Source organism: Microtus pennsylvanicus, chromosome 1 (assembly GCF_037038515.1).
Source record: "Microtus pennsylvanicus isolate mMicPen1 chromosome 1, mMicPen1.hap1, whole genome shotgun sequence".
NCBI lineage: Eukaryota > Metazoa > Chordata > Mammalia > Rodentia > Cricetidae > Microtus > Microtus pennsylvanicus.
In genome coordinates, this window is record NC_134579.1 from 217500386 (window position 1) to 217526687 (window position 26302).

The following is a 26302-nucleotide window of genomic DNA, read 5'->3' on the forward strand; positions in this document are numbered from 1 at the left end:
GCTAAGCGGAAGAGCAGGGTCCTCCTCCGGGCCCCCAAAGTGACATATCTGTTACCTTCCTTCGCAGTCTTGCAGTTAAAAAAAAATCCAATCAAAATCCAGTTTTAAATGTGATGTCTGCTACCACAAACTCTATTGTTTGAATTAAAATTATAATCATTGTTATTATATACTTGATTAGTTACACTCTTTGATAATCTAAGAAGTAAAATGGTTGGGAACCGGATATGCATGATGTCGTAAGTACTTGTGTGTCTGTGGCGGACCCTGTCTGTGCTGGGCAGGGCTCTGTGTCCCTTCCTCTAGTCTTCAGATGTCACCAACAGAAGCAATCGTGTCCACATAAACAGCCACGGAAGAGGTTGGCTCTCATGGCTCTCATGACGGTACCGGACATTTTCTTTTTGAGCTCTTCCCAAGTGTATGCCAGGAACCGGTGAGTGATTGTCACAAAAACTCGTTTGAAAAGACCTGTCAGAAGACGGCTTAAATAACTGAGCTTGTGCGCGGTTCCCCAGGCAGTGCGTCTTTTTCTCTGCCTCTCTTGAGTGTTTTGCCTCACTCAAGGCCTGCAGGGTTGGGAGGCCTGGGTTTCCCTGCCTGGGAAGGTGGGTTACAGAGAGGGGTGGGGTGTTCTCTCTGTGGCTCTGGAAGCAGCAATGAGTGGGCTCACTGTCCTTGTCCCCTTTGATGTTTGCCTTTCTCTGTTGCCTGGGCTGGCTGTGGCTGGCTCCTGGAGCCTCCACACCTGCGTGTTCTTTGCAGCTTGCTTACAACTCTGCAGTTACCCCATCCTTGATCACATCCATTTGGTCCTCTTGCTAGGCCCCTCTTCTCTGGAGTCTGACAGCAATAGAAACATGGGGCTGAATGCAGGAGACATCGGGAAGGGTACCCAGCAGTCTTCCGGCTTACACTACTGGCCTCTCCAGCTTCCTGGTCATGTATCCAGAACGGAGTTGCAGGGACTGATATTGGGATGCTCTCACAGCCAAAATGAAGTCATGGGTTCATCAAAGAACCTAGCCAACAGGAGGTGCTATTCCCAGGCTGTGGTGAGTGCTGTGTCTGGAGACGCACGTTTCTACGTAGACAGACAGATGTGTTTCTTTTAAGGAGCTGGCCCACAGACTAGCACAAGTGACCAGACTGAAATCTGTGGGGCAGAGCCACAGACTGGAATTCTTCTAGGGGGACTCAATGTTTTAGCCAAAGGCTGTCTGGAGGCAGGTTTTCCTCCTTGGGGAGGTATGTCTTTTAAGGTCTTTGGTTGGCTCAATGAGGCCACTGCACTATGGAAGGCCAATTTCAATACTCAGGTCTACTGGTTTATATGTTAATCACATCTGCACTGGCTCGTGTGTGTCAACTTGACACAAGGTAGAATTACTGGAGAGGAAGAAGCCTCAATTGACAAAATGCCTCCTTAGGACTGGGCTGCAGACAAGCCTGTAGGGCATTTTCTTAGTGATTGATGTGGGAGGGCCCAGCCCATTGTAGGTGATATCATCCTTGGGCAGGTGGTCAGGGTTCAAAAGGAAGCAGGCTGAACCAGCCATGGGGAGCAAGCCAGTAAGCACCCCCCCCCCCCCATGACCTCTGTATCAGCTCCTGCCTCCAGGTTCCTGCTCTGTCCTGACTCTTCAGTGATGAAGATGGAAGTGTAAGCCAAATAAACTCTTTCATCCCCAGGTTACCTTGGTCATGGTGTTTCATCATGCCATAGAAACCCAACTAAGACAACATCCAACAAGTACCTCACAACAGCATCACAACTGGCGTTTGGCCCATCTATGCTCATGGACACAGTACACATAGTAGTTATCACCCTGTCCTCTGGAGGCCTCAGTCCCATCTGGGGCAGAAGAAGATAATCTTCTGAGTGAATTCTGTCTGTCGTTACTGCACCTCCTGGTTTATGAGGTTGGGCCTGGTATGGAAGATCATTCCCACACAGCCCCCAGCACCATGCTGGGGCACAGAAAGGTTTCTACCTCCGACCTGTAGCCCCCGTCTAATGCTGGGGTCTGTTATCTATTCTCCCAGTAGCTCTAACCTTTCTGGTGCTGAGGGTCCATGCCATTCCTGAAAGTGTGACCAAGAACCTGCCTGACACTGCACTGAGCCCCACCCTCTAACCACCTGCCAGGCTCCCCAAGGACCTAAAGCCTTACTCCTAAAAGCTCAATTGGTTATTAATCAAGGGTGACTGTGTCACAAGAACACTTAGCAGGTAGGGAGACACGTTATTGGCGTCTTGTGTGTTCAGGTCAGGGTGCTGCTAAGCACTTAGGGGGCTCACAGGGAGGGGATAGCCACTTATGGTATCAATTGTGATGTATGTGGACACTCTGCCCGTCTCTGGCTCTTAGGAGGAACCTCTTCCTGCAATCTGGCCCTACCCTCTCTTCCTTCTGCTCATCTCTTGATTCATGGATAGGTACCTAATGACTCTCACAAGCTCTCTTTCCCAACTTACGCTACTCTGTTATCTCCATGAGGCGGTTCAGCCATGGCTCAGCCTCTGTCTCTGGCAGGTAGGCCTGCTTACCTGTGTCTGGAGCATGCCGACCCTAGGGAGAAAGCTGTGGCTCTGCTGAGACTTGTGACCCTGGAACATGTGTGACCCGGGAATGTGCGTGACCCCGGGAATGTGCGTGACCCCGGGAACGTACGTGACCCTGGGAACATGCGTGACTCCGGAAACATGTGTGACCCGGGAACATGCGTGACCTCGGGAACATGCGTGACCTCGGGAACATGCGTGACCCCGGGAACGTGCGTTATCCCGGGAACATGCATGACCCCGGGAACGTGAGTGATCCCAGGAACGTGCGTGACCCCGGGAACATGCGTGACCTCGGAAACGTGCGTGACCCCGGGAATGTGCGTGACCCCGGGAACGTGCGTGACCCCGGGAACATGTGTGACCCGGGAACATGTGTAACCCTGGAACGTGTGTGACCCTGGGAACATGTGTGACCCAGGAACGTGTGTGACCCGGGAACGCGCGTGACCTCGGGAACGTGCGTGACCCCAGGAATGTGCGTGATCCCGGGAATGTGCGTGACCCTGGGAACATGTGTGATGCCAGAGCCCCTGGAAGCATTAACTTGACGTAAGGACACACTATGAAACAAGGGGCTGCTCACATCATGAAGCTTACCCTGAGTTCACAGGTGTACAGTCAGTGTGTATAAGGAAGACTGAGCTCTGGACCCTGTTCTCATTGGAAAAATAGTTGGTGGCTTCCCAAGCTTCTCTTCCAGGAACTGAGCAAGGGCTGTTTAGATTAATTAGTCTTTCTTTATAGGCCGAGGTGAGAGGAAAGGCACATGATGCTTCCTGTTTCTGCCGAACACTCTCTCTAAACATCCCACGGCGCTGGCTGGATTTGGGGTCCTCTGAGGATGCGGAAGTCAGAGTGGAAATCTCTGATGGAGTGTATTTTCCTTGTGGTAGAGAGTTAACAATGAACGTCTGTGCCTGGCATTCAGACGAACTATGCAAGGTTGCTATGTACAATCCTGGACCCAGCTGTGCTGGGTGTCGGAGGCTGCAGAAACAGGCCTGGGGCTAACACTGTGGACATTCTGTGGCCTGAGTCTCCATGTAAGAAGCAAGTACTGGGTGGGTTCAGATCATGGCTGTAAATAGCATACTCAACACCCAGCGAGTACTCCAGAGACTCATGTGTGAGGCCCACAGTGTTGAAGCCCAGCCCATCTCCATCGCGTCAACACACAGTAAGTGCTCCATGCTATGCTGTTTGTCAGGCTTTCGTGACGATAGGCATCCTCACTGGCCACACTGTCCCACAGCACTGAAGCTGTGGCTTCTATACCAGCCCCCCGCCATGGCCTCCTCCAGAAAGGACAGAGTCTTGGATCCCAGCCTGCCTAATGTCTTTTCCAAGCTCAGAGGCTCTGTCTCTGAGCACTGTCTGACGTACTTATTAATATGCATAATTCATAGTTTAGAGTTCATCATAGGAAGTTGCTAGACACCCTTCTGTGTTAGCAGTTTGTAGACATAATTAAAGCTACATTTAAATTTCCACGGGCTGAAATTTTAATCTGTTTGCTTGTGAAACCAGGGCCTCCAGCATGCTAGGCGACACTCTGCCAGTAAGGGCCACTTCAGTCCTGGAACACACATTACAACGGTTCTAACAATCCAGCGTGCTCTCCTTTTGAGAATGTGGCATCTTCCGGGATGCCAGCTTATCTTTCCAGTCTGCTCTGCTGCTTCTTGCTTTGCATCTCTGAAGCGGAGCCAGGCTAACCCATGGCTTGTCTCCATGAGCATGTAATAGATGTCTCTCTTGTCTAGATGCCTAAAAGTGGTGCTGAGGCCACAAGCTCTGGGCATCTTCAGATTGCTCTCCAGAGTACTGGAACATGGGACACGGAGAAAGTCAGTGGGCAGTGTCTCGGTCCCACGTCTCCGGATCCTCTCCAGCCCTTCCCTGCCTGCTGTTTGCACACTTGCGTCTGCTTGCAGGGATGGGCAAGGGCTGTGGCTCTCAGGGGAAGGCGGAGCAGACCTCACCAGTGTGAGAACCCACACTTACACACTCATTCTCATCCCTTTTAGCTGTAAGTTATAAGCAAATTGTTCTGCTCTATGGATTATTTTGACTTGGCAGTATCTTTTTCCTTTAAGGGTTTTCTTTCTTTCTTTCTTTCTTTCTTTCTTTCTTTCTTTCTTTCTTTCTTTCTTTCTTTCTTTCTTTCTTTCTTTTGTCTCAGAAAGGCCCTCACTGCTGTTAAAGATTCTGCAGGGGTGACTGACTGGTTAGAACTCTGTGAGTGCCGAGATCCCAGGTCACTGTCTGTGAGGCGGGTTCGACTCTGCTCTTCCCGACTTGCTTGCATTCACTTTACTACATCTTTGTGGTTTTATAATTAGCTTGTATTCTCCTCAGAATTGCTCTTCCCTGGAATTCTTGGCTCAGATGTGGCCTTTTAGCTCTTCTGTTTTTCACCCAGGGTGGGTGCTCTCCTTAGAGTCTGGTTTGTGAGGACAGTTTAGACACCCCCATCTTCCTCAGCCTTCCTCCTGGGCAGGCTTGGTGTGGTGGCTCTTCGGAGTTCTGCGTGTGTGTCTCAGATCCATTCCTAGCGCAGCGCCAACTGTCACGTTAAACTTGACACACACTGCCGTTACAGATTCACAAAAACTCGCTGAAGCCCATGCCTGCCAGTCTGGATTAGCAAGAAAGTCTTATAGGCACACACCTATCTAGCCTGGTCCATTTCCTTGCTTTATCTTTAGCTAGCAGGTTGTGTTCTAGTGAATCATACCAACACAGTACATTGCCTGCAGTGTGTCATACTGAGTGATCAGGGACTGGGAGAATAGTGAGCTTTAGGGAGACACAGGCACACAGGCAATAGGAAATCCCCCCCCACACAGTATTTTAACTGCGCTAGCTGCGTGGTTGTTTACTTAATGTGGGGTAATCTGGGCACATTCTAAGGAGGGAAGTTGCTAGGTGGGTCCCACGGGAACTAGTCACGGGTGTACCTACATCTGTTTGATTTCCCGTGCTGGGAACACACTGGGGCCTCATGTATTCCGGGCTAGTGCTCTACCACGGGGTTGTTACACTTCCAGCCCAATACTTTTAAATGATCAATATTATTTTATGGGGAGGTCACCTCATTAACCGGACTGAAACAAAATTCTAACCCCGAAGATGACAGGTGAGAACTCCCATCACAGCCAGGCCAGTCTGAGGATGCCATCCCCGCTGGGCCGTCTCGCCTCTCTGGACTTCCTCTCATTTCCTTTACCCGTGTTTGCCCTCTAAGCAGGTATCAGTCGGGCCTGGGGTTTCTGACGGCTCCTGCTGTGGGGAGAGAGCCTCCTGGTGGTTCTTTCTTCACTAGCCAGAACCATGAGAAAGGGGGTCTCCCACTGCCATCCGTAAGGCCCAATCTAGCCCCACTCTGCTCCCACTGCGGAAGGCTTTCAGTTTCAACTCTCATTTGAATGGGCAGGCAAAACCACATGGTCCCTGCTCTGATCCCAACCTTCCTGTGTCTGTGTTACTCTCTGTAACTGGAGGTTTCTCTCCCACCCGCCACGTCCCAAATAAATACTCTGAGGCATAATATTAATTACTAACTGTTTGGCCTATTAGCTCAGGATTATTATTAACTAGTTCTTATGACTTAATTTAATCTATATCTATTATTCTATATTTTACTATGAGGCTTATGGCTTGTTACCTCACATTTTGCTTCTCCAGCGGCTGCTGGCATCTCCCTGACTCTGCCCCCCTCCCATCTTTCTTGGATTTTTGGCCTGGCACTATTCTGCCTGGCTATTGGCCAAATTAGTTTTATTAACCAATAGCAGTAAAACATTCACAACATACAGAAGTGAATCCCACATCATCTCCCTTTTTCTGTCTAATTAAAAAGGAAGGTTTTAACTTTAACATTGTAAAATTACATAAAAAAACAGTTATCAAGTAGTTATTGCACTTATAATATTTAGTCTATTTGTATTTGGCAAAATTAAAGAACATACTCTACCATCCATTCTCTTTTTGTGAGTCTAAAATTTAATACCTAATTTATCTTTTATCATAACTAAGGAAAACTATAATTACAGTTATCTTCAACTCCATCAAAGACCCCAGAAAGATATATTGCCTAAGTAAACAGGAAGTGCATTTTAAGCAACTTCCAAAACTCTAGTATTGACAGAGACATCTTGCATCCTGGACAGTCACCCAAAGTTCTTCTGTAACATTGGAGCATCCATCTTTAGCCTACAGGCCCATAGTATCCAGCAGACTTTTCCACGAAGCAGGAAATTTGAAAGATTGGGTAGTTACAGTAACAGCTCTCTCATATTTTAGCTAGGGCATAGTAGGTACAAAACTTAGAGTTAGGGACAATCTCTGTAATTTGCCAGTTACCTATGACCTGGAAATTTAGAATATGTTTCTTGCTTGATGTTGTTTACCATTTCATCTTTGTTATTATTACCTTTTCTTTATTTTTTGCACAATACATGATAGTTTTTCTTATTGTAGGTAGTTTAATGTTAGGATTAGAACCTTCTAAACCTAGGGGAAGTGGGGGATTTCGATGCCTTTAGCCAATGCCCTTTGGGTCAGCAAACCCTAGCGCATGGTCTAGTCTGCTTAAAAGCTGAAGTGGGAGAAGCGCGCACTCTCTCGCCTTCCCGTTCAGGTGGTTGAACCCCAGCTGCCCAGGGCAGAAGGCAGGACACAGCAGCTGGATCACAGCAGTGTCTAATTTGCATCAGGGAGTGTTTATACCCATTTCATACCTAAATAATTCTTGAGACCCTATAGCAGACCCAGGAGGTTTCACGTAACAGCTCTCTGACTGTTCCGTGCTCCCTCCACCCCGTGGAAGTCATTTCTCTCTGGTAAATGACTGCTTACCTCCTTTGTCTCCCCAGTCCCTGCTCCTCTCCAGCCCATCCAGCAGGCGAGGACTGCAGATCCTCCTTCTGGTGTGGGGTCCAGGCCTCATGCCCTGGTGCCTCTGCCTCTTTGTGTCCAGCACCTCCTGTAGAACCCTATATATGGGCCAGTGGTCATGTCCTGCTTCTGCATCTCTTTGCCCTGACCCGGTGATGCTCCCTCAGGCTCTAAGATGCTCTGCTTATTTCTCCCATGAACTTCTGTGGACGTGTGGCAGCCCCTTACTCGGCCAAGAGTACTGAGGACGTGTGGCATCCAGTTTCTCAGCGCTCAGTGAAATTTCAATGTTGGAAAGCTGTGTCCGCCTTTCCCTGTCACTTCTCTGGGCTTTGGCCCACTGGGGACATCGGGTTTCTCAGAGTCCTGTGTGAGGTCAGTCTCCCCGAAAACTCCTATTCTCAGCATGGAAATCCTGTCTGTTTCTGCTTGCCTGATCTCGAGTGTCTGGCCTCCCAGACAGGGTGTTGGCCAGCTCCTGAGTGCTCCATTATGTGGGGTTCTTCAGCACCCCAAGTCTGCAAGAAATCTCCACTGAGCTTGCACATTGCTCCAGGAAAGTGTTTAAAGTCTCATTTGTTACAGGACCCACAGTTTGGAATGTTCCACTGTCACCAGAGAGGAGATTTCCCCCAGGAACTCCAGGAGCCCCAGGATAGAGTTCAGATCCTGTTGGGCTGTGAAACAAGGCCATTCCCTGCTTGTCCTTGGGGCTGCTAGTACTGTCTCAGTCACAAAGCACTGCAGGAGCGCACACATCTTCAGTGTCCCTCCTCAGCAGATGCTCTGTCTGGACGGTGTACTCTGAGTGTTCCTGTGATCTCCCACCCTCGGTCGGTAGCTGTAACTTCTGAGGTTTCCACAGTGTGGCCAGCTCTTTAAGAGCCTCGGGTGATGGAAGCCAGGAGAAGTGGTGGGGGAGTCTCTGTACTTTCTTCATAGGACGGCAGGGGCCAGGCCAGGATGGGCTGTATGGGGAGATTGTTAGAAACCCAAACCACCACAAGCACTAGTCCAGTTCTCCAGAAATGGATTTTTCAAGTGCTTGGCTGCGAACCACCTCTTTTCCTTTTCATAGAGGATCTCCAGGATTTCCCAGGGGCTGGGCGGAAGCTTGGCTCCTCGGCACATCCTCTGCTGACATCTAGTGGCACAAGGTGGAATATTCACTCTTCACTTGAAAGCTGGAGGACTCAAGGGACTCAGAACCTCCAAGCCTTCATTCCCAATGCTTGTGTGTATGTGTTTGTGTGTGTTCGCACGTGTACACATGTGCATGTGTGTGTTTGTGTGTGTGTGTGTGTGTTGTATATGTGACTGCAGGCTCTGTATACCATGGTGTGGATATAGAAGTCAGAGGGCAGTCTTAGGTGTTGGTCCTCACCTACTTTGTTTGAGACTGGCTTTGTTTGCTGTTTTCTAGCATGTGGACAAACTCTGCTAGCTGGAACAGGAGCTTGTAAACTTTCTGTCTCTACCTCCATCTCTCCGTCGGATTGCTGGTGTTATAGACACTTGTGCTACATGTCCAGTTGTTTTTAGGTGGTTGTAGGGATTTGAACTCGGGTCCTCAGCCTTACAGAGCACATGCTTTTTCCCACTAAGCATTCCTGTTGGCTCTTATATAAGCCACCAAGACAGCAGCAATTACGTAAGTGGAGAATATTTATTTGTGTATATGTGTGTGTGTACGTGTGTGTACATGCACACGCTATGGCACATGTGTAGAGGCCAGAGGAGAACTCAAGGAATAAGGAAGTCAGTTCTCTCCACCTATGTGGGTCCCCAGGACTGAACTCAGGTCTTGAGTCTTGGTGGCAGGTGTTTCTTTACACGCTGAGCCATCCCACAGGCATGGAAAATGTGTTCCCAGACGTGCAGAGATGGGAACAGACATGACCTCTGTCTTCAAGTCCCTAAGGGCACATTGTCACATAAATCTCCAAACTTTCTCTAAATCACTGTGGCCAAAATGGGTTTGAAAGGTGAGCCTCCTGGCTGAGCAGAGCCTTGGGTTTAGGCATTGGTGGTTAAGTGTGACTGGGATTTTAGCTACATGGGTGCCACATTTTATAGTTAGATTTGTGGGTTCCAGTTGCTGCAGGACAGCCAACCTACAGCGTAAGGTAGTGGCTGTTGTCCGTTGAGTTTCGAGGCTCAGGATGGCAGCATCATCACTTCCTCTGGCAGAGTTTTGAAGGTTGCACAAAAGCTGCAAGTTCCCCTCTCTGAGTCCTCTCTGAGAGCCCCTTGCCAGCAGCGGAGCTCGGCGAGGCACTGAGGCCATGTGGAGGCTTATGTTCAGAAACAAGAGGCGGGCAGTCTTGGTGGGTACCCATGGATAAGCGAGGACTGCAGAGGGTGGGCACGTGCTGTGGACAGACAAGCTTACCCATACTTCTCCACTCTGCTTCCCCAGGGCAAAGGTGACACGACCCCCTCGGCCGAGACGCAGCCATCCTCGTCGTCCACAGAGGTAAGACGATTCACGCCGTCCCTTTCCTCTGCTAGGCTGTAGGAAAAATGACCGACGTGCAGTGGAGGCTTTATCAATCTCTTTGGTTGTTCCACTCTGCCTGGCTATAATGAAGCAAACTGTGGTGTGCTTTCTGGAAGACTACAGTGTAAACTGAACACTTCTGACATCCTAGTGGAAATGCCAGCACAGCAGGCTGTGCAATGAAGTCTGAACAGCGGGGTCTGCCTTGAGTGCCAAGCCGGAACAGCGCCCCCTAATGTACATTATTGTAGGATCTTTTACTCAGAATCTGTGGGTCATCAGGAAAACCTTACTTTGTGTGTGATACTCCATTTAAGACATCTGTGTGCTGTTGGTGCCTGCCAGCTCCTGAACTCTGTCTTTGAGTAACTCAGGGTCCCAGTAGCAGCGTTTTGGGAACTAGTCCTAAGATGACCAGCTTCAGGTGGAGATGGCTTTCTCATTTTTCAAATGGCTGTTTGCTTTAATAAACTGCAAATAAGAAAGTTTCCGATATGTCTTTATGTTAGTTCTTGATGTCTGACTCCCATGCCACAAGTAGTCCTTACAACATGGGAGGAAGGTGCTAGAACCCAGTCAGGTGAGTTCTGACTGGGTGATGGTAGCTTATATTAATGTAGTAGATGTTGGACAAAAACTCTCCCAATCTTTCTGGAGTGTTTGGCAGCTTTCTTAAAGCAAAAAGTAAATAGTGCTGATGATAATAAAAACAACAACACTAACAATCGCGAAAGAGAGGAAAAGAATAAGAAGGTTTATAATGGAAAGTAAAAATACACAGGGCTCAAGGGTCAGGGGTCTGAGTAGCCCATACACCAGGCAGCAGGCTTTCCCTCTGCACAGAAAGTGGGAGGAGGGTGAGGACAGAGGAGGTCCCTGGGGACAGAGGAGGTCCCTGAGGGCAGAGGAGGTCCCTGAGGACAGAGGAGATCCCTGAGGGCAGAGGAGGTCCCTGAGGACGGAGGAGATCCCTGACACCCACTTACTGCAACACAAGGCCCAGGCTTGCTCATCTCCCGCTCTCATGCCTCCAGTGTGGTGCTCTTCACTAGCCTTCGAGGGCTTCGCCTGATAGTCTGGTTCTGAGGATGGGTCTGAAAGAGACTCTGTCCTTGATAGGATTCTCTCATCAAGCTGGACTCCTTGTCTGGTGTAAGACTTGTGTTGGAGCTGGGCAGTGGTGGTGCACACCTTTAATCCCAGCACTCGGGAGGCAGAGGCAGGAGGATCTCTATGAGTTCAAGGCCAACCTAGTCTACAAGAGCTAGTTCCAGGACAGGCTCCAAAGCTACAGAGAAACCCTGTCTCGAAACAAACAAAAAATACTTCTGTTGGTAGAATCGCCTGACTGTGCTGTATCTCAGAGCCTCCACTGTTTTTGTCTAGGGTAACATGGATGACAGAATTGTGTTTTGAAGGACGTCCTTCAAATCCTTTAATGAACTCTGGAGATGATGCGTATTGCAGAAGCGGGCAGAGGACTTGTGCATCAGGCCTGGGAATCTCTCTTTTCCACTCCATAGGAAAAGGCAGCTAGGCTGCAGCTGGTAGTGCTTAGCAAAACCCGACTGGCGCCTGTCTGCGCCTGGGTGCAAGGAGCTCTTCCTTGCGGGATTGTCTTCATTATTGTGAATGTTCTCACAATCCACTCCTGGCCTCGCCACAACCATGAGAAGAGGTCTCAGTGTTAGCAGGTCCTTTGTTCTTGGCTATAGAAATGAGTGTGGGTCTCCAGTTATATAATACATGCTGCACTTGTAACCCTAGAGCATAAAGAAGAGAGTAAATTCCTGCATATCTGAGGCCGTCCTGGTCTGTATAACAAATATAAGGCCCACCAGGGCTGTGCAGTAAGTTCCAGTCTTGGGGAGGGGGGCAGGTCAAGAGAATAAAATCAGATGTGTTTGTTAGAGGGTAAGAGCAGATTTAGGGGCCATGGCTGGAGCGGGGGGGCACTGCCAGTGAGACATTCTGCAGGGGTCAATGGCTTCTTATGAGGTGTCACCCACAGGACAGTGGCTAGAGTTGGAGACTGTCCAGGAGCTCCACTGTTTCCATCAGGACACTGCCTCCAGATAACATCCCAGGTCCAGGCTCAGGAGAACCTGAGGCTGGGCAAGTCCTTTCTGCTCCCATTAACCCTCAAGTGGGCCTGGCCATGCTTCCAGAAATGGCCTGATCACAGCCACAAGGAGTCCCTGATGTTCAGGGTAAAAGCGGATCCAGCTCAGGGTGGCATTCTGAGGCAGATCATTTGCTAGGCACTTGGAGGTTCTGGGGTGAGTGGGGACCCCCTGACAGCCTAGCCATCAGGTGGACTTGAAAGGACTGGTTCTGGCCTTCCTGTGCTGGCCCTCCTATGTTCTTTTCCTCTTCCTAACTCTTGCTCTATTTTTATTTTTTAATAAGACTGCAAAGGCTTGTAGTACAAGATGGAGGTCTACAATGTTCTGGGCTCAACTCATAGCAAAGATTTAGCTTCTGTGGCCCGTGTGTGTTCCAGAACTTAGACAAGAAGTATTGGGACACTTCTTTAGTACTGCTATCGAGGCGGCTGATGTAATAATGACAGTTGTTGCATTAAGTTCTTTGTGTGTTTTCTAAGACTTGCAAAAAGTTGAAGTGAATCACCTCATCATTGCGATTTTGCTATTTATTTCTTTGACTATAATAGAAAGACATTTGAGAAGAGAAACAAAGGAGATAAAGATTCCTTGGAGGGGTGTTCTGTCTGTGCAGAGTGCCTGCTGAGGGCCGTGTTGTTTCCTCCCCTCCTGTCTTCCTATCACGCGTGAACACACAGCATTGTTCTGTGGAGAGGGCTGATCATTCATCCACTGAGTCTATAGATCCTGACAGAGAAAACGCAGTTATCCCAGGCTCCCTGTCAGACTGGAATGAGGTCACCGGAGCATGGCCACCCTTGCTCACTGGCACACAGCAGTAGAGGCCAAGGATGCAGTGTCACAGAGGGAGAAACAAAGGCAGTTGTTGGGTGAAGAATCAGAAGAATACAAATTACTAAGTTGGCTCCCATAGAAGGAACACCAAGTGCTTGATGACCCTGGGCACAGGCTTGTCTGCTGCCTGCGCAGCATCCGGACATGTGTGTGTGTGTCAGACATGTACTAAATGGTTCTTAGTCGTTTGTGCAATGAACTAGTGCTTGCCAGCTACTCTGATACACAGATGAAATAACGAGATGTCGCAAATCCAGAGAGTTGCAGTGTGCTGATCGCTTTGAACATGGGTGCGCTCCATAAACACCAGGCAGATGTTCACCATTCCGGAATGGAGGCTTGCTGGCTGGTGGCTGCCCCATCTGAGTGGCAAAACTAGTTTTCAGATTAAAATTCAGAACCGGGCTCCTCTGCCTCACCTCTAACAGGTCTTTAATCTTTCTACCCAAACCCTACCTGACCCCGTCTTTAGAGACATGCTGTTTTGTCTTTTCCTTTTATTACTCCTGGCCCCTGTCTTGAATCTGAAAAGAAGGAAACAGTATCATGATTGTGTTTTGCTTTTTATGAAGCTGGTCGTGTGAAAGTGACATTTGAGAAGGGCTGAAGTGTAAGGAATAAATGTGAAGGTCTGTGTTTTAGTGCGGGTTTGAAACCTAAGATCCTACAGCAGAATCGCCTGTCCCTGCAAAGCCCCTTGCCAGGGCACCTCCAGCCGAGGAGCCCATTGTCCATCCCACCAGTGTGTTAGCACTGCAGGGGCACCAGGTGGGCACTGACACTCAGGGGACAGTAGAGATCTAAGGTGGCAGCTTTACCACAGGTAACCCACCATGGACGAGAGCGTGGACACAGTGTGGCTCTGTTGTGTCTGTCCAGTGTAGCTGGATCGCTGTCTCTAATCGTTAGACGTCTCTACAGACCGAGTGCCACACGTGGGCAGCGCCTGCTCTGATGTGTACCCAGAGTCAGGGGACCCTGAGCAAGTTAGTCATCTTCAGTTTCCTTTGGGGTAGGTGTTGATAAACCAACAGAAGGATGAAAGGGAGGGAGGGAGGGAGGGAGGGAGGGAGGGAGGGAGAGAGGGAGGGAGGGAGGGAGGGAAGGAAGGAGGAAAGGAATGAAGAAAATCCCCAAAGAGTCCCAAAGTTGCCCACTAAATTCTAAGGTCACAGAAAAAAAAATTTCATACTTTCTATAATTTCCAAGGAATTTTGTGCCACAGCTATAGTAATTTTTTAATATATTTTTGAATTAGGAATTTTGTATATATTTTTGAGTAAGCAGAGGCTGCGTTATCCTAAATATTGACGATCACAGCACAGCCCTGGAGTAATGGTCAGTGCGCATCTGTTGCCCTGGTTGTGTCTGGATTTGAGCAGATAGGCCATTCTGGAGCTCAGATAATCTGAGGCGGCCTCTGCTCAGGGGCACCAAGGATGCGTCTGGTCTGTTAAGAGAATAAACGTCCACTGTGCACCTCAGATATGATGGGTCCTCCCTCCTCAGCCACCCCAGGAAAGCTACGCTGGGACCCATAATTTACCTTGAAATGAATTTCTGCACCATGTGTACAGCCCTGGTGACCCTGGACAGGATCAGAAGTAGGGGTGCAGTGATGGCCTCAGGACATAAAGAGACTAGCTTTCTGGGTGTGCCTAGAGCTTCCCTTCCTCCATGACAAACACGAAGAGCTTCCAGGGCTCTGAGTCCTGTACCCAAGTGCCAGGCCAGTCTCAGGCCTGAGGAGTGAGTGGGAGGCTCTTTAGATTCTCAGCTCTAAATGTCAGCCTGGCATCTCACAGTTGCTACTCTGCTCCCACCAGAACTTTCTAAACCACAGCTTCAAGAAGCAAAGGCCAGAGAGATTAGGATTATTCTTTAGAACTCTCTGAGTTAAAGGAGCCACCCTGGCCTTCCTTCCCCCATCCAGCTCTGTGTGCTGATGAGCCTGTGCCTGTCTGTAAGATCTGCAGGCAACAGCGAGCGACCCCTATTTTATAGGGTGCCCAGCAGAAGGAGCAGCCGGGGAGCAAGCTGCCAGAGGTTTTTTCTATGCCCCTGTGCAAGCAGTTGCTGACCTTTCCCTCCAAAAGGAATAATCCCACCTTCCCACACCAGCTAACTCAACACCCTTAAGGTGGCAGCCATGCAGGGTTCCAGTGAACCATCCGCAAGCTCTGCTCTCTGCATTCTCAAACGCTTTCCATCATTTCTTTCTAAGCAGTAAGAGTCCAAGGAGAAGGACTCTCCAGCAGCTTGTGGAGAGTGTCAGGACTGGGCAGTACTGTGCACAGACCACGGAGCTGTGCTCCTTACCTACAGACCCAACCAGTCTCGGACCTTAAAAGTTCTGTGTGGAATATATGCAGACCCCGGTCTAGCCTCTGCTAACCAGTGTACCAGTTGTGTATGCAACACATGTGTCGTGTGTCATCTAGAGAAGACTTATCGTCCAGGGAGCCCCTGCACAGGCGGGATACATGCTGTCATGTCATGTTGGGGACTTGGGCAGCACAGAGTTAGGAAGTGGGAGGGTCCTGGAGCCACTTTAGAAGGTGGCAAGGGTGCCAGGGTTTGATTCCCAGCACCCACGTGGAGGCTCACACTGTAACTCCATTCCCAGGGTATCTGATGCCCTCTTCCGGACACTGTGGACGCACATGGTACATACTTACATACACATAAAACAAATAGACAAATAAGTTTGAAAAGTCCATGTAGGATTCCGTAGAACAGCATCAGGATGAGAGCGCATCTGTCCCTTTTGTAGCCAGCGTCACCCCAGAGACTTGACCTGATGTATACTAGACTCACCAAGACAATGGCTAAGTCACCTGTGGCTCCTCAATGCCCTTGGAACACAGGAAGGGGACAGGGTACTGGTCAACCTGGATGCTCTAGCTTTGCCAGTTCTGCCCCTACTTCCTGCCCTACAAAGTTCTCTTCTCTCAATCCTGGCATTTTTCCTAACTACAAATTGCTTTGCTAGGTTGATTAAATTTTATTATATTTGCCCCCCCCCCATGTGTATGTGTGTGTGAGTGTGTGTGTGTGTGTGTGTGTGTGTGTGTGTGTGTGTGTATGTGTGGCGGTCAGAGGGCAACCTTGTTTGAAGTAGGGTTTCTTCGTTGTTCATTGCTGTAAATACAAGTCTAGCTGGCCTGCAGGCTTCTGGGGATTCCTTTGTCTCTGCCTTGCGCACCACGTAGGAGCACTGAGACTGCAGACATGTGCCACCATGCCTGGCTTTCTGTGGGGCTGGGGATTTGAATACAGATCCTCACACTTTCACATCAAGCATTTTCTGAACCTATCCATCTCCACAGTCTTGAATTGTTCCATTGCTGAGCTTCTTGGAAGTGGTAGCCCAAAGATCAGTCACTGCCACACACAGTGGCCTTAGATGTCAGTGTCTCCAGAGCCAGGGTGTGGGTTTGAGTTTGAGCCACGTGGTCTGGGCCTCAGTGTCTTCATTCTGAACATGATACTGTTGTGTAGACATTCACAGGAATCCACCATAAACACCTGCAGTCCATTTTGAGAAAACAAATAGCATTTAACTTTTCTCCATGTAGCTGTTCGAGAACTGAGAAGGAATTTAGCGTTGCTCTTGGCCTTGCATGCTCAGTGCTGAGCAAATGCCAGCAAGACTCTGCTAAACCTGGAACAGAGACTGTGAGGCAAGACACGTGATTCTCCCCACCACCCTGGTTTGCTCCTGGAACTCTGAAGGACTGGGTCACCAACATTTTTTTAGTATAAGATCCTTGCTTGAAATAGTAGTAATAACAAATCAAGACAACCCCACGAGTTTTATCTTCGGTATTCAAGCACCAAGAAGAGCTGTGAGCCCATTAATACCTCTGTGCCATGGCTCCACCACTCCAGTACCCCGGGGACAGCAGCTTATAAAGAGGGAAGGGTTATTTGTCGCACACTTGCTCAGTTTCCCGTTCCTCACTGAGCAGATCTGCTGCTTCTAGGCCTCAGGTGAGCATTTGTTCCCTCATGGCGTTCTGAAGGCATGGTGAGCCTTCCTCATGGCATTCTGAAGGCAGGGTGAGCCTTCCTCATGGCGTTCTGAAGGCAGGGTATAGCAAATTGCTCACCTCATGGCAGGGGAGCAGAATAAAGAGGATAAGAGATCAGCACCCCACATCCTGTGAACAATGCCTCAAATGACCCCGAGGCTCCCTCTAGCCCCTCCCTTTTAAAGTCTCCAATAGGGCTTCAGGCTAGGAACCAGCTCTTCAATGCGTGACTCTGAAGGACATTTAAGGTCCAAACTGTAGTTCTTCTAAACAATTTATGTGTGCATGTGAGGAGGTAGGGGTTGCGTATGTGATAGTGTGGGTGTGTCTGTGTGTTGTATGCGTGTGGAAACAAGAGGTGAATGTTGAGTGTCTTCCCCAATGCTCTCCACCTTCATTCTCGAAGGAGTTCATCAATTCATCTAAACCAACTGGCCAGTGAGCTCTGGGGAGGCACCTGACACCTCACTTTCATCTCTACCCTGTACATGCAGCTGGGACCACATCTTATGTTTGGGGGCACATCTGAACTTTGATCCCATGCTTGCACAACAAGCCCGTCTCTGACAGAGCCGTCCCCCCGGACCCTCTTCTCAACAATGTTGTTCGTGATATCATACTCATATACAGTCCATGGGTATGGACATAGCATCTGTCCCACTGCAGAACGTGGCCATGGCATCTGAGTCTGCCCAGGCATTGTGATAGCCACTCCTTCCCACACTTCCTGCTGGCCCAGGCTCCTGTTCTGTTTCTCCATCTGCAGCAGAATGGACAGAGGTGAAGGCATTGCCGGGAGAACCAAAGTGGGAGTCCTCCCCTTCCTCCGCAGAGCTGCCGACTCACCTGGGAGTGGATGGGTGGGCTTTCCCAGAGATCCAGAGCATCCTCAGAGGCTGGAGTGGTGGGGTATGAGGGACCTCACCTCCATGCCTTCTGGAGGTGGTCCCCAGTGATTCTAGACGAGGTCTTCTGTGAAGGTAGCAGCCACTTTATAACATGCCTGCACTCACGTGACCACATAGCTGTGCCTGTATCATGTATGGAAACCACACAGTGTATTAGGGCTGTGACCATTGTATGTTCTCCTCCTTCTCCCATGGAGGTGGGCATGCTCACATGGACACGTACACGTTTGGAGTCCCTGGACTAGCTGCTAACGTGCCCAACAACAGTGGCTATAAGACTGCATTTGAAGTAAATACGGTGGGATATGGGAATGAGTGGGGCCAAAGAAAGAAAACTGGGAAAGAGAACCCTGCTTCCTCTTTGTAGGTGGCTTCTCGGACCCTCAGTTTCTTCTCTGTGCTATCAGCTTGTGGATCTCAAAGGCTCCCGTCGGGGGCCTTAGACCAGGTGAGCCAGGCTGTGCGGTCCTATGAGGACGGCAGCAGGTCTTAGCCTATTAGACAGACTTCCTGTCCTTCCGTCAGCAGGTTACTGCACAGGAACCCACCACCCAGGGCTCAACTCAGCAGCTCCCCAGAGAGAGGGGTCCACCTGGAAACACTCCTGCCCTGAGCTCCCATGTCCTAGTCCTGACACTGGGGCAGCTGCAGGCTGCACAGAGATGACATGCTTCTCATCCATCCCTGCTTGTAAAGGGGAGGACATGGCACACAGTGCCTTTGACACCAGGTCCTCAGTGTCCTGTTCTGAGCGGGTCCATCGTAAGTAGACAGTGCTGCGTGCTGTGGAGGAAGACTCGATGCTCAAGGCTGAGCTCATGATGGCCGGAAGGAGACAGGAAGCAGTGCTGTCCCAGGCCTGGATGCTGATTCTTTGGATGTGACTGTGTGACCTCTGGGTTTCGTTGCTGGAGTGGTGGCCGTGTGGCAATGGTAGCATTTCCTTAAAGCGTGACCAAGAGAGAACCTGCCTCTCAAAATCATTTCTTTAAACACGCAGATGGAGATGAGTAAGCCAAGGTTGTTATGACGATCTCCCATGGCATTCAATGAAGGTAATGCTTGTCATGGTCACCATGACAACATCCGGTCTACATCTTGCATCTGCAATTACATTCTATTAAAAATGAAAGGTTTCTGTTGCTGCACTCCAACCTGACGTGATCACCATGTCCCCAGAGATCAAAGCCCTGGTCTTTGGCTAATGTACTTTCAAAGGCTCCAAGTCCCCGGTAATTGCCTTTTAATTCTTGTGGAAGTTTGAATGGAATTGCATTTTGGATAGCTCAAACTACAATTATAAAATGCAATGATTTTAGGTCAGGGTTATTCAAACCCGCTGCCCAGCCCTCCATCGAGTTCTCCTCTTTTATACCGACGCCACGCTCAGATATGTGGCCATCAAATGGGATGGGACCTCCAGCGAGGGGGCTAGTTCTGGTTTCCCAGGCCAACAGGCTGCAGCTTCTCAGGCTCAATCATCTGCGAGCTTTGCTGTGTTGCCTCCTGCACTGGCTTCACAGTCCTGAGCACAGTGGAGCAGCTCAGCCTGTCTGCAGAAGGCCAGCAGAGTCTGGATGGATTCATCTTCCGTCGTTTTAGACGTCCTTTCCCCGGCAGGATCCCTTCTTTGGGGCAATAGACCATGCACCCTAGGAAGTAGGAATCTAAACAACTCAAAGGCCTAACTCTATTCTCTGTGCAAGAGAGGCTGAGAGAAATGCTTGCTCCCCAACTCTATTCTGTGTGCAAGAGAAGCTGAGAAAAATGCTTGCTCCCCAATAAGTACCTTTGTGTCCCAGCAGCCATTCCTGAATGACAATGATTTGGGTCAGGCTGGAACCAGTTCCCTACACAAGATAAGAATTTTCCCAAGTGCTTAAACAGGGGGAGGCTGGTGAGTGAAAATAAACTCTGCCTTTTTATTTACATGCACTTGAAACGATTCCAGGGGTTCCCTGCTCTTCCTCACCCCAGTCAAAATCCACCAAAAAATACTAACACGTTTCAATCAAGTTTGGTCGTTGTGCATTGAAATAATTAAAACAAACTTGTTCATGAAGGCCCCAAGAGTCCAAGTGTTCAGGGAAACATCTTATTTCATCCCCTGCAACACTAGAGGCTACCCTCACAGGGCAGTGTTGAAGCTTCTCCATTTCCTTCATGGTGTCATCAATAGCTGAACGGCCGCCGTGTGTAGAGACAGGCAGGGCTGGGATGCAGGCCATGTTTACTGTGGAGCTGTGCCATCATTTAGCAACAGAGTTTGTAGTGCAAATTCTAATTGATCTTAATAATAAAAACTCAGAGTCAGATATTAGGGGGTGAAAGCGGAAAGATCAGAGAAGCAGAGCGGCAAGCCACTAAGTCTTACCTCTACGATATTCTCAGACCAAATGGGGTGTCCTGTCTCTGTAAGTCCTTGAGCTCCTGTCTCCTACCACCTTTTCTTCCTGTCTCCACCTCCCTACTGTTGGGATTAAAGGTGTGAGCCACCACAGCCTGGCTCTGTTTCTCTCTGAGGCTGGATCAGTCTAGTGTAGCTCAGAGTGGCCTTGAACTCACAGAGATCAGTCTGGGATTAAGGTATGCGCCACCACTGCCCCTCTGGCTAACTAGTGACTTAGCTCCACACTCTGATCTTCAGACAGTGCACAGGCCTTCCCCATGGCTTCTGGGGAGGGATGCGGGGAGGGATGCAGATCCATTCGGGAAACTAGGCATGGTGAGGGCTCGTCTCGATTGTCTGGTGCTTTCATCGAGAAGGCAGGATTGAGCTGTCTAGAGTAAGACGGCAGAGAAGAGATGAGCACGGAAAGGCTGGTGACCCAGGTCTAGCATCCATCTTCCTGGGAGGCTGACGCAGGAGGGCTTAGAGGCAAGACCAGTCTGGACAACTTATCAAGACCTTGTTCCTGAAGTGAAAAGATGGCTCATTGTGTGTGGCTCAGTGGTAGGTACTCGCCTAACCAAGGCCCTAGCCTTGATCTCCTAATATTGATACAAAGGAGGAGAGTGAGGAGGAGGTGGGAGGAGGAGAGAAGAAGGAGAGACAGACAAACAGACAGACAGACAGACAGACAGAGGCAGGGAGGAGAGAAGAAAAAATAAAGATATTGTAAGGAAAGGTCTAACTGTGATTAAGAGCACCTATAATCCCAGGCTGTGGCAGAAGGATAGTGAGTTCAAGATCAGCTTGAGCTACAATAAGACCTTGTTATATACACTCACAAATAAATACATAACCAAAGACAGCTATGAGGAACATAAGAACCTTAGCTTCAACTCCTTACCTCCATGTCCCATGGCCCTTTCAGCTGCTAGGAGTAACGTAGACGCTTCTAAAGCAGGCATTTCGGGCTGGAGAGATGGCTCAGAGGTTAAGAGCATTGCTTGCTCTTCCAAAGGTCCCGAGTTCAATTCCCAGCAACCACATGATGGTTCACAACCATCTGTGATGGGGTCTGGTGCCCTCTTCTGGCCTGCAGGCATACACACAGACTGAATATTGTATACATAATAAATATTTAAAAAATAAAAATAAAACAGGCATTTCCTCTACTTCCAACGAGGCTGCAGATGTCTGTGCGCGCGACTCTGTGGCTCACACGCCACACAAGGAACAGCCTTGTGTCATTATTTTTATTTACACCTGTGTAAAGGACTAAGACAAGGGAAAAGGGGAGGGGCTTTTTACAAGCTGCCCAGGGAGGCTGTCAGCTTGGGGAGGGTCACAGGGCTGCCACTCCAGATCTCTGACAGGTTTGCACATTGCAGGTATTCTTCAGAGCACTGGCTTTGATGGATTCTGCCAGATGTAGTAGCCCTGTGTGGATCTGAGCAGAGCAGGGAGCCTGCACTTAGCACATGGAAGAGTGCTGCCTTGGGGCTGATTGCTGTTTCCCATCCTCCTGGAGTTGACAGAGCAGGGTTTTGTCTGCAGTCACCCAGCTGATGCCTAGGAGGTGGACTCCTCTGATGGCCTTGGTGGCTGCTGAAGGCGGCTGAGGGGAGGAGGAGGGAAGGAGACGGCCTGGGTTGCCCTAATGCCGGGTGACGCACTGGCACAGCACCGACGGAGGCGATAAAAGAAGAGGCGGCTGTTCGGTGGGCAGAATGGCTCTCGCGTCTGTGCAGCCAGAGCAGCCCTGGGCAGGGAGAGATGATCAGGCTGTCGCACGGGAAACTGCAGAAACTGTTTCTCAGGAAGGTAAGAGGTGATGGGGATGGGGATGGACAGGGGGGCACTGGAAGTTGACCTCACCTTTGGGAGTCACAAGGAGAAGGGAAAGTCACTCTGTAGCAGAATGAAATTCCGTCTTATCAAGGAGAAAGATGCCCAGGTGGGAGAGTGTGGGTGCTACCCAGGTGGGAGGAAGTTGTAGCTGGATGTAAAGCTCCGGGCAGTACTGCTGACAGCTGCATCCGTTCCTAATTGTTTTTGCTCTTGAGTTGGGGCTCGAGTAGGTCAGATGTCCCATGTTCAGTCTCAGGTGAGAGCAAGGGGCTGTACTCAGTTTCTGTAGAGGTAGAAGGAAGAGAAGGAGAAGATAGGTGGCCCTTGTTCAGACTCAACAAACGTAGACTTTCAAGCGAAGACAGTCGTCTAAGTAGGCTTTAGCTGTTTGTCATATGGACTCTTATTTTTCTTTTAAAGAGAAAAATTGTTGTTCATATGGTAAAGTATATCTAACATAAAATGTTCCTTCACCTCCTTCTCTGCCCGCTTGGCGTCTTGGGGTGCTTTACGCCATTGCTCAGCCGTCATCGTTGTTCCCCCGAGAACTCCATGACCCCACAGACACTGCCCACTCAGTGAACTTCTCACTTCATGGCATCCATCCGCCCATTCTCAAGTTAAATAGCCAAACACATTTATGTTCTTTTCATATCAGATCACACCCAGCCTGGACCTGTTGGGTGGCTCCTCCAGTTTTTTTCTGGACTTTTTAGAGAAATTATTTTCTATTGATTGATATTTTATATTGATCGAAACAGGGACTCGTATAACCCAGGCTGTCCTCAAACTGCTCAGTGTAGCTGAGGATGTCCTTAAACTCCTGATCCTCTTGCCTTTTCCTCCCAAGTGCTAGGGTTACAGGTGTATGCCTCCATGCCTGCTTCATTTAGTACTAGAAATTTAACCAAAGGCTTCAGCCATGAGAATCAAGCAGGGTACTGGCTGGGCTACATCCCCAACCTGAAAAATTACTTTCGAATCTGTCTTCTACATCTCTTTTTTTTATTTTTTTAAAATTTATTTATTTATTAAAGATTTCTGCCTCCTCCCCGCCACCGCCTCCCATTTCCCTCCCCCTCCCCCGATCAAGTCCCCCTCCCTTGTTAGCCCAAAGAGCAATCAGGGTTCCCTGCCCTGTGGGAAGTCCAAGGACCACCCACCTCCATCCAGGTCTAGTAAGGTGAGCACCCAAACTGCCTAGGCTCCCACAAAGTCAGTAAGTAAGTGTAGTAGGATTCTTCTACATCTCTTAAAAAGAAAGGAAAGTATTGTCCCATTTGGTGGCTCACAGCTGTAACCCTACCACTGGGGAGATGAAGGCAGAAGGATCAGAATTAAAAGTTATCCTTAGCTGCACAGAGAGTTTGAAGCTGAGACCCTGTTTTTAAAAATTCAATTAAGAAAAAAGAAAGTAAAAAGAGACTTTAAGTCATAACCACAGCTGCGGCCACAGCCACAGGACGTCAGTTTTGAGCCTTAAACTCTTTGGAAGAAAAGCTGTCTTTCCCACATTGTGTCTGACATTTCTCGGTGGGGTGAGAAGGACTCCGATTCTATGGTTTGGCACAGAGCACTAAATGCGTACAAGCTTGGCTCTCTGCAGGCCTGTGGGCGATATCCTTACATCTATAGATCTTTTCATGTGAAAATAAAATAAAAAGAAAAATGCTTGTCTCACTTTAAAGCCATTCTTAAAATAATACCGCTGATGTATGAGGCAAACGAAAGCCGTCTTCATCTGCTTCCGGGGTTAAGAAAACTGGACTGTAGTAGAGTCGATAGCCTGTTCCTCACCGGACAGGACGCGCCCTTGAACAACTGCTCCTCACCTACCCCAGCCTGCAGGCTGCTGCATCCTCTGTTGGGTGGAATGTGCTTTGTGGTTCTGCCGCTGCTTCCTATTGGATACCTCATCTTCCGGCCAGAGACTTAGAAAAGGTTAAACACACTCCATAGAGAGTCGGAAAAATAGAATGTGTCTGCTGAGGAGAGGGGAGAAGATGAAGCTGGCTCTTGGCCTGTACTGGTGCCCATGTAGGTGCCTAAAGGCGTAGAGGGGTGCAGATCGCAAAGGGGTGCAGATCATAGAGGGGTGCAGATCGCAGAGGGGTGCAGATCATAGAGGGGTGCAGATCATAGAGGGTGCAGATCATAGAGGGGTACAGATCATAGAGGGGTACAGATCACAGAGGGGGTGCAGATCATAGAGGGTACAGATCACAGAGGAGTGCAGATCGCAGAGGGTGCAGATCATAGAGGGGTGCAGATCACAGAGGGTGCAGATCATAGAGGGGTACAGATCATAGAGGGGTGCAGATCACAGAGGGGTGCAGATCACAGAGGGGTGCAGATCATAGAGGGGTACAGATAATAGAGGGGTGCAGATCACAGAGGGGTGCAGATCACAGAGGGGTGCAGATCATAGAGGGGTGCAGATCATAGAGGGGTGCAGATCGCAGAGGGGGTGCAGATCGCAGAGGGGTGCAGATCATAGAGGGTGCAGATCATAGAGGGGTGCAGATCGCAGAGGGGGTGCAGATCGCACAGGGGGTGCAGATCATAGAGGGGGTGCAGATCATAGAGGGTGCAGATCATAGAGGGGGTGCAGATCATAGAGGGGGTGCAGATCATAGAGGGGTGCAGATCATAGAGGGTGCAGAACATAGAGGGGTGCAGATCACAGAGGGGGTGCAGATCGCTGACGGGTGCAGATCAAAGACGGGTGCAGATCGCAAAGGGGTGCAGATCATAGAGGGGTGCAGATCACAGAGGGGGTGCAGATCGCAGACGGGTGCACATTGCATCTGGTGCTTGTAGCTCCCTCAGGAGTAGACAAAAGAACAAAGGCCCACTGAAGAACAGGCAAAGAAGCCCTAGGACAGAAGGCAGACAAACCCATCTATTTCCACACCCGGCCCGGAGAGGGCATCCCCACAGGCCTCCGCAAGGGGGACACTGTAAAAGACTGCTCTCCGCAAGGGCCTTTCACTCAGTACTGTACACATGAATGATGCTTTGTGCTGTGACCTGAATTGCAGACACGGGAAGAAGCCATAAAAGTGGGGAAAACCTTCTTCAGGGAACCAGCCCTGGGGATCTAAACCAGCTCCAGTCTGGCTTCATCCAGGGGCTGCAGGGAACCACTAGAAAGACAGAATATATCAGATCAGGCACCACCATAACCTTGGAGAGAGACATTCATTAGAATCTGGTGACTCTGAGCTTGCGATCCTTGGCAGGTAGGCATGTAGATGTTTTTATGCTGCAGGGAGCAGGAGGAGCTTATAAAATTTAGGGACTGAAGGGACTGCAGGAATCACAAGCCTTTCCCCTCTGCTCTGGACTCTAGAATAACCTGGAGTCTAGGTGAAGAGACCAAGTCTCTTGAGATGCTGCCGTTCCTTCTCTGCTCAGGGTCCTGTAGCCAAGACAACAGAGGCTGGACCTCAGGTCAGGGCACTGTTTCAGTCAGTGTTAAACATACTGTCTGGCAGATATGAAGGATGTGGGGTGTAGACCAAGGGTAAGATTTGCCTCAGGGCGTGGGATTGGAGGGTGTAAGGCCCCTGGGTGTCTGCTCTGCACCTTGTCGCGTCTTTACCCTCGGTGTGAGCTGTACAATCCATCCTTCATGGAACTAATCGTCTCTTTTCCATATGACATCAGCTGTAGGGAGGAGGGTCACAGCTTCCAGAGCTAGCAAGTCACTTCACACTGTGACCCCCAGAGCTTGCAAGCTTGGTGCCGTTGGGGTGTGAAAAACCTGAGCCAGGAAGAGCCAGAACTAGCTCTGGGTGGCTTATCCCTTTTGTTCTCCAAGCAAATGCTGTGTGGGGCTCCTTATTGTGGCTTCCGCTGTTGCAGAAAGGTGATTTGGGCCTCTAATTTGTAGTGAGGTCCTGACTCTAGGACCTCAGAACATAATTGCTTTGGGAGATTAAGAAAGAATTGTCATTGGGGATTCCCTGATTTTGTTTAAACTGGTATTTTAATCAGCAGGGGTTAGGATGCAGACATACAGAGGGGCAGCCTTTTGAAGACACAGGGAAAAGACATGGCTGCAAAGTCAGCAAGGGGGGGCCTGGAGGAGCAAGAGCTGTTGGTCTTGGTCTTGCACTTCTGCCTCCAATGGGTGGGGAGCAACCACTGCTCCCAGGAATCCAGCAGCAGTTAAAGCAGGCTGACCCATATG

The 26302-nt window shown here is 49.5% G+C and overlaps 1 protein-coding gene across 2 annotated transcripts in view; it reads left to right on the forward strand.

Annotated features, from left to right (window-relative positions):
• The window catches only part of Rps6ka2 (ribosomal protein S6 kinase A2), a 270352-nt gene that overhangs the window by 38961 nt on the left and 205089 nt on the right, over positions 1–26302 (forward strand). The window contains exon 3 of one of the 2 annotated variants that reach the window (XM_075951153.1): positions 9888–9944. In XM_075951153.1, coding sequence (XP_075807268.1) covers positions 9888–9944 — 57 coding nt within the window. Of the gene's footprint in view, positions 1–9887; positions 9945–21768; positions 22081–26302 lie in introns of those variants that run through there. The other variant, XM_075951172.1, reaches the window with a different exon arrangement.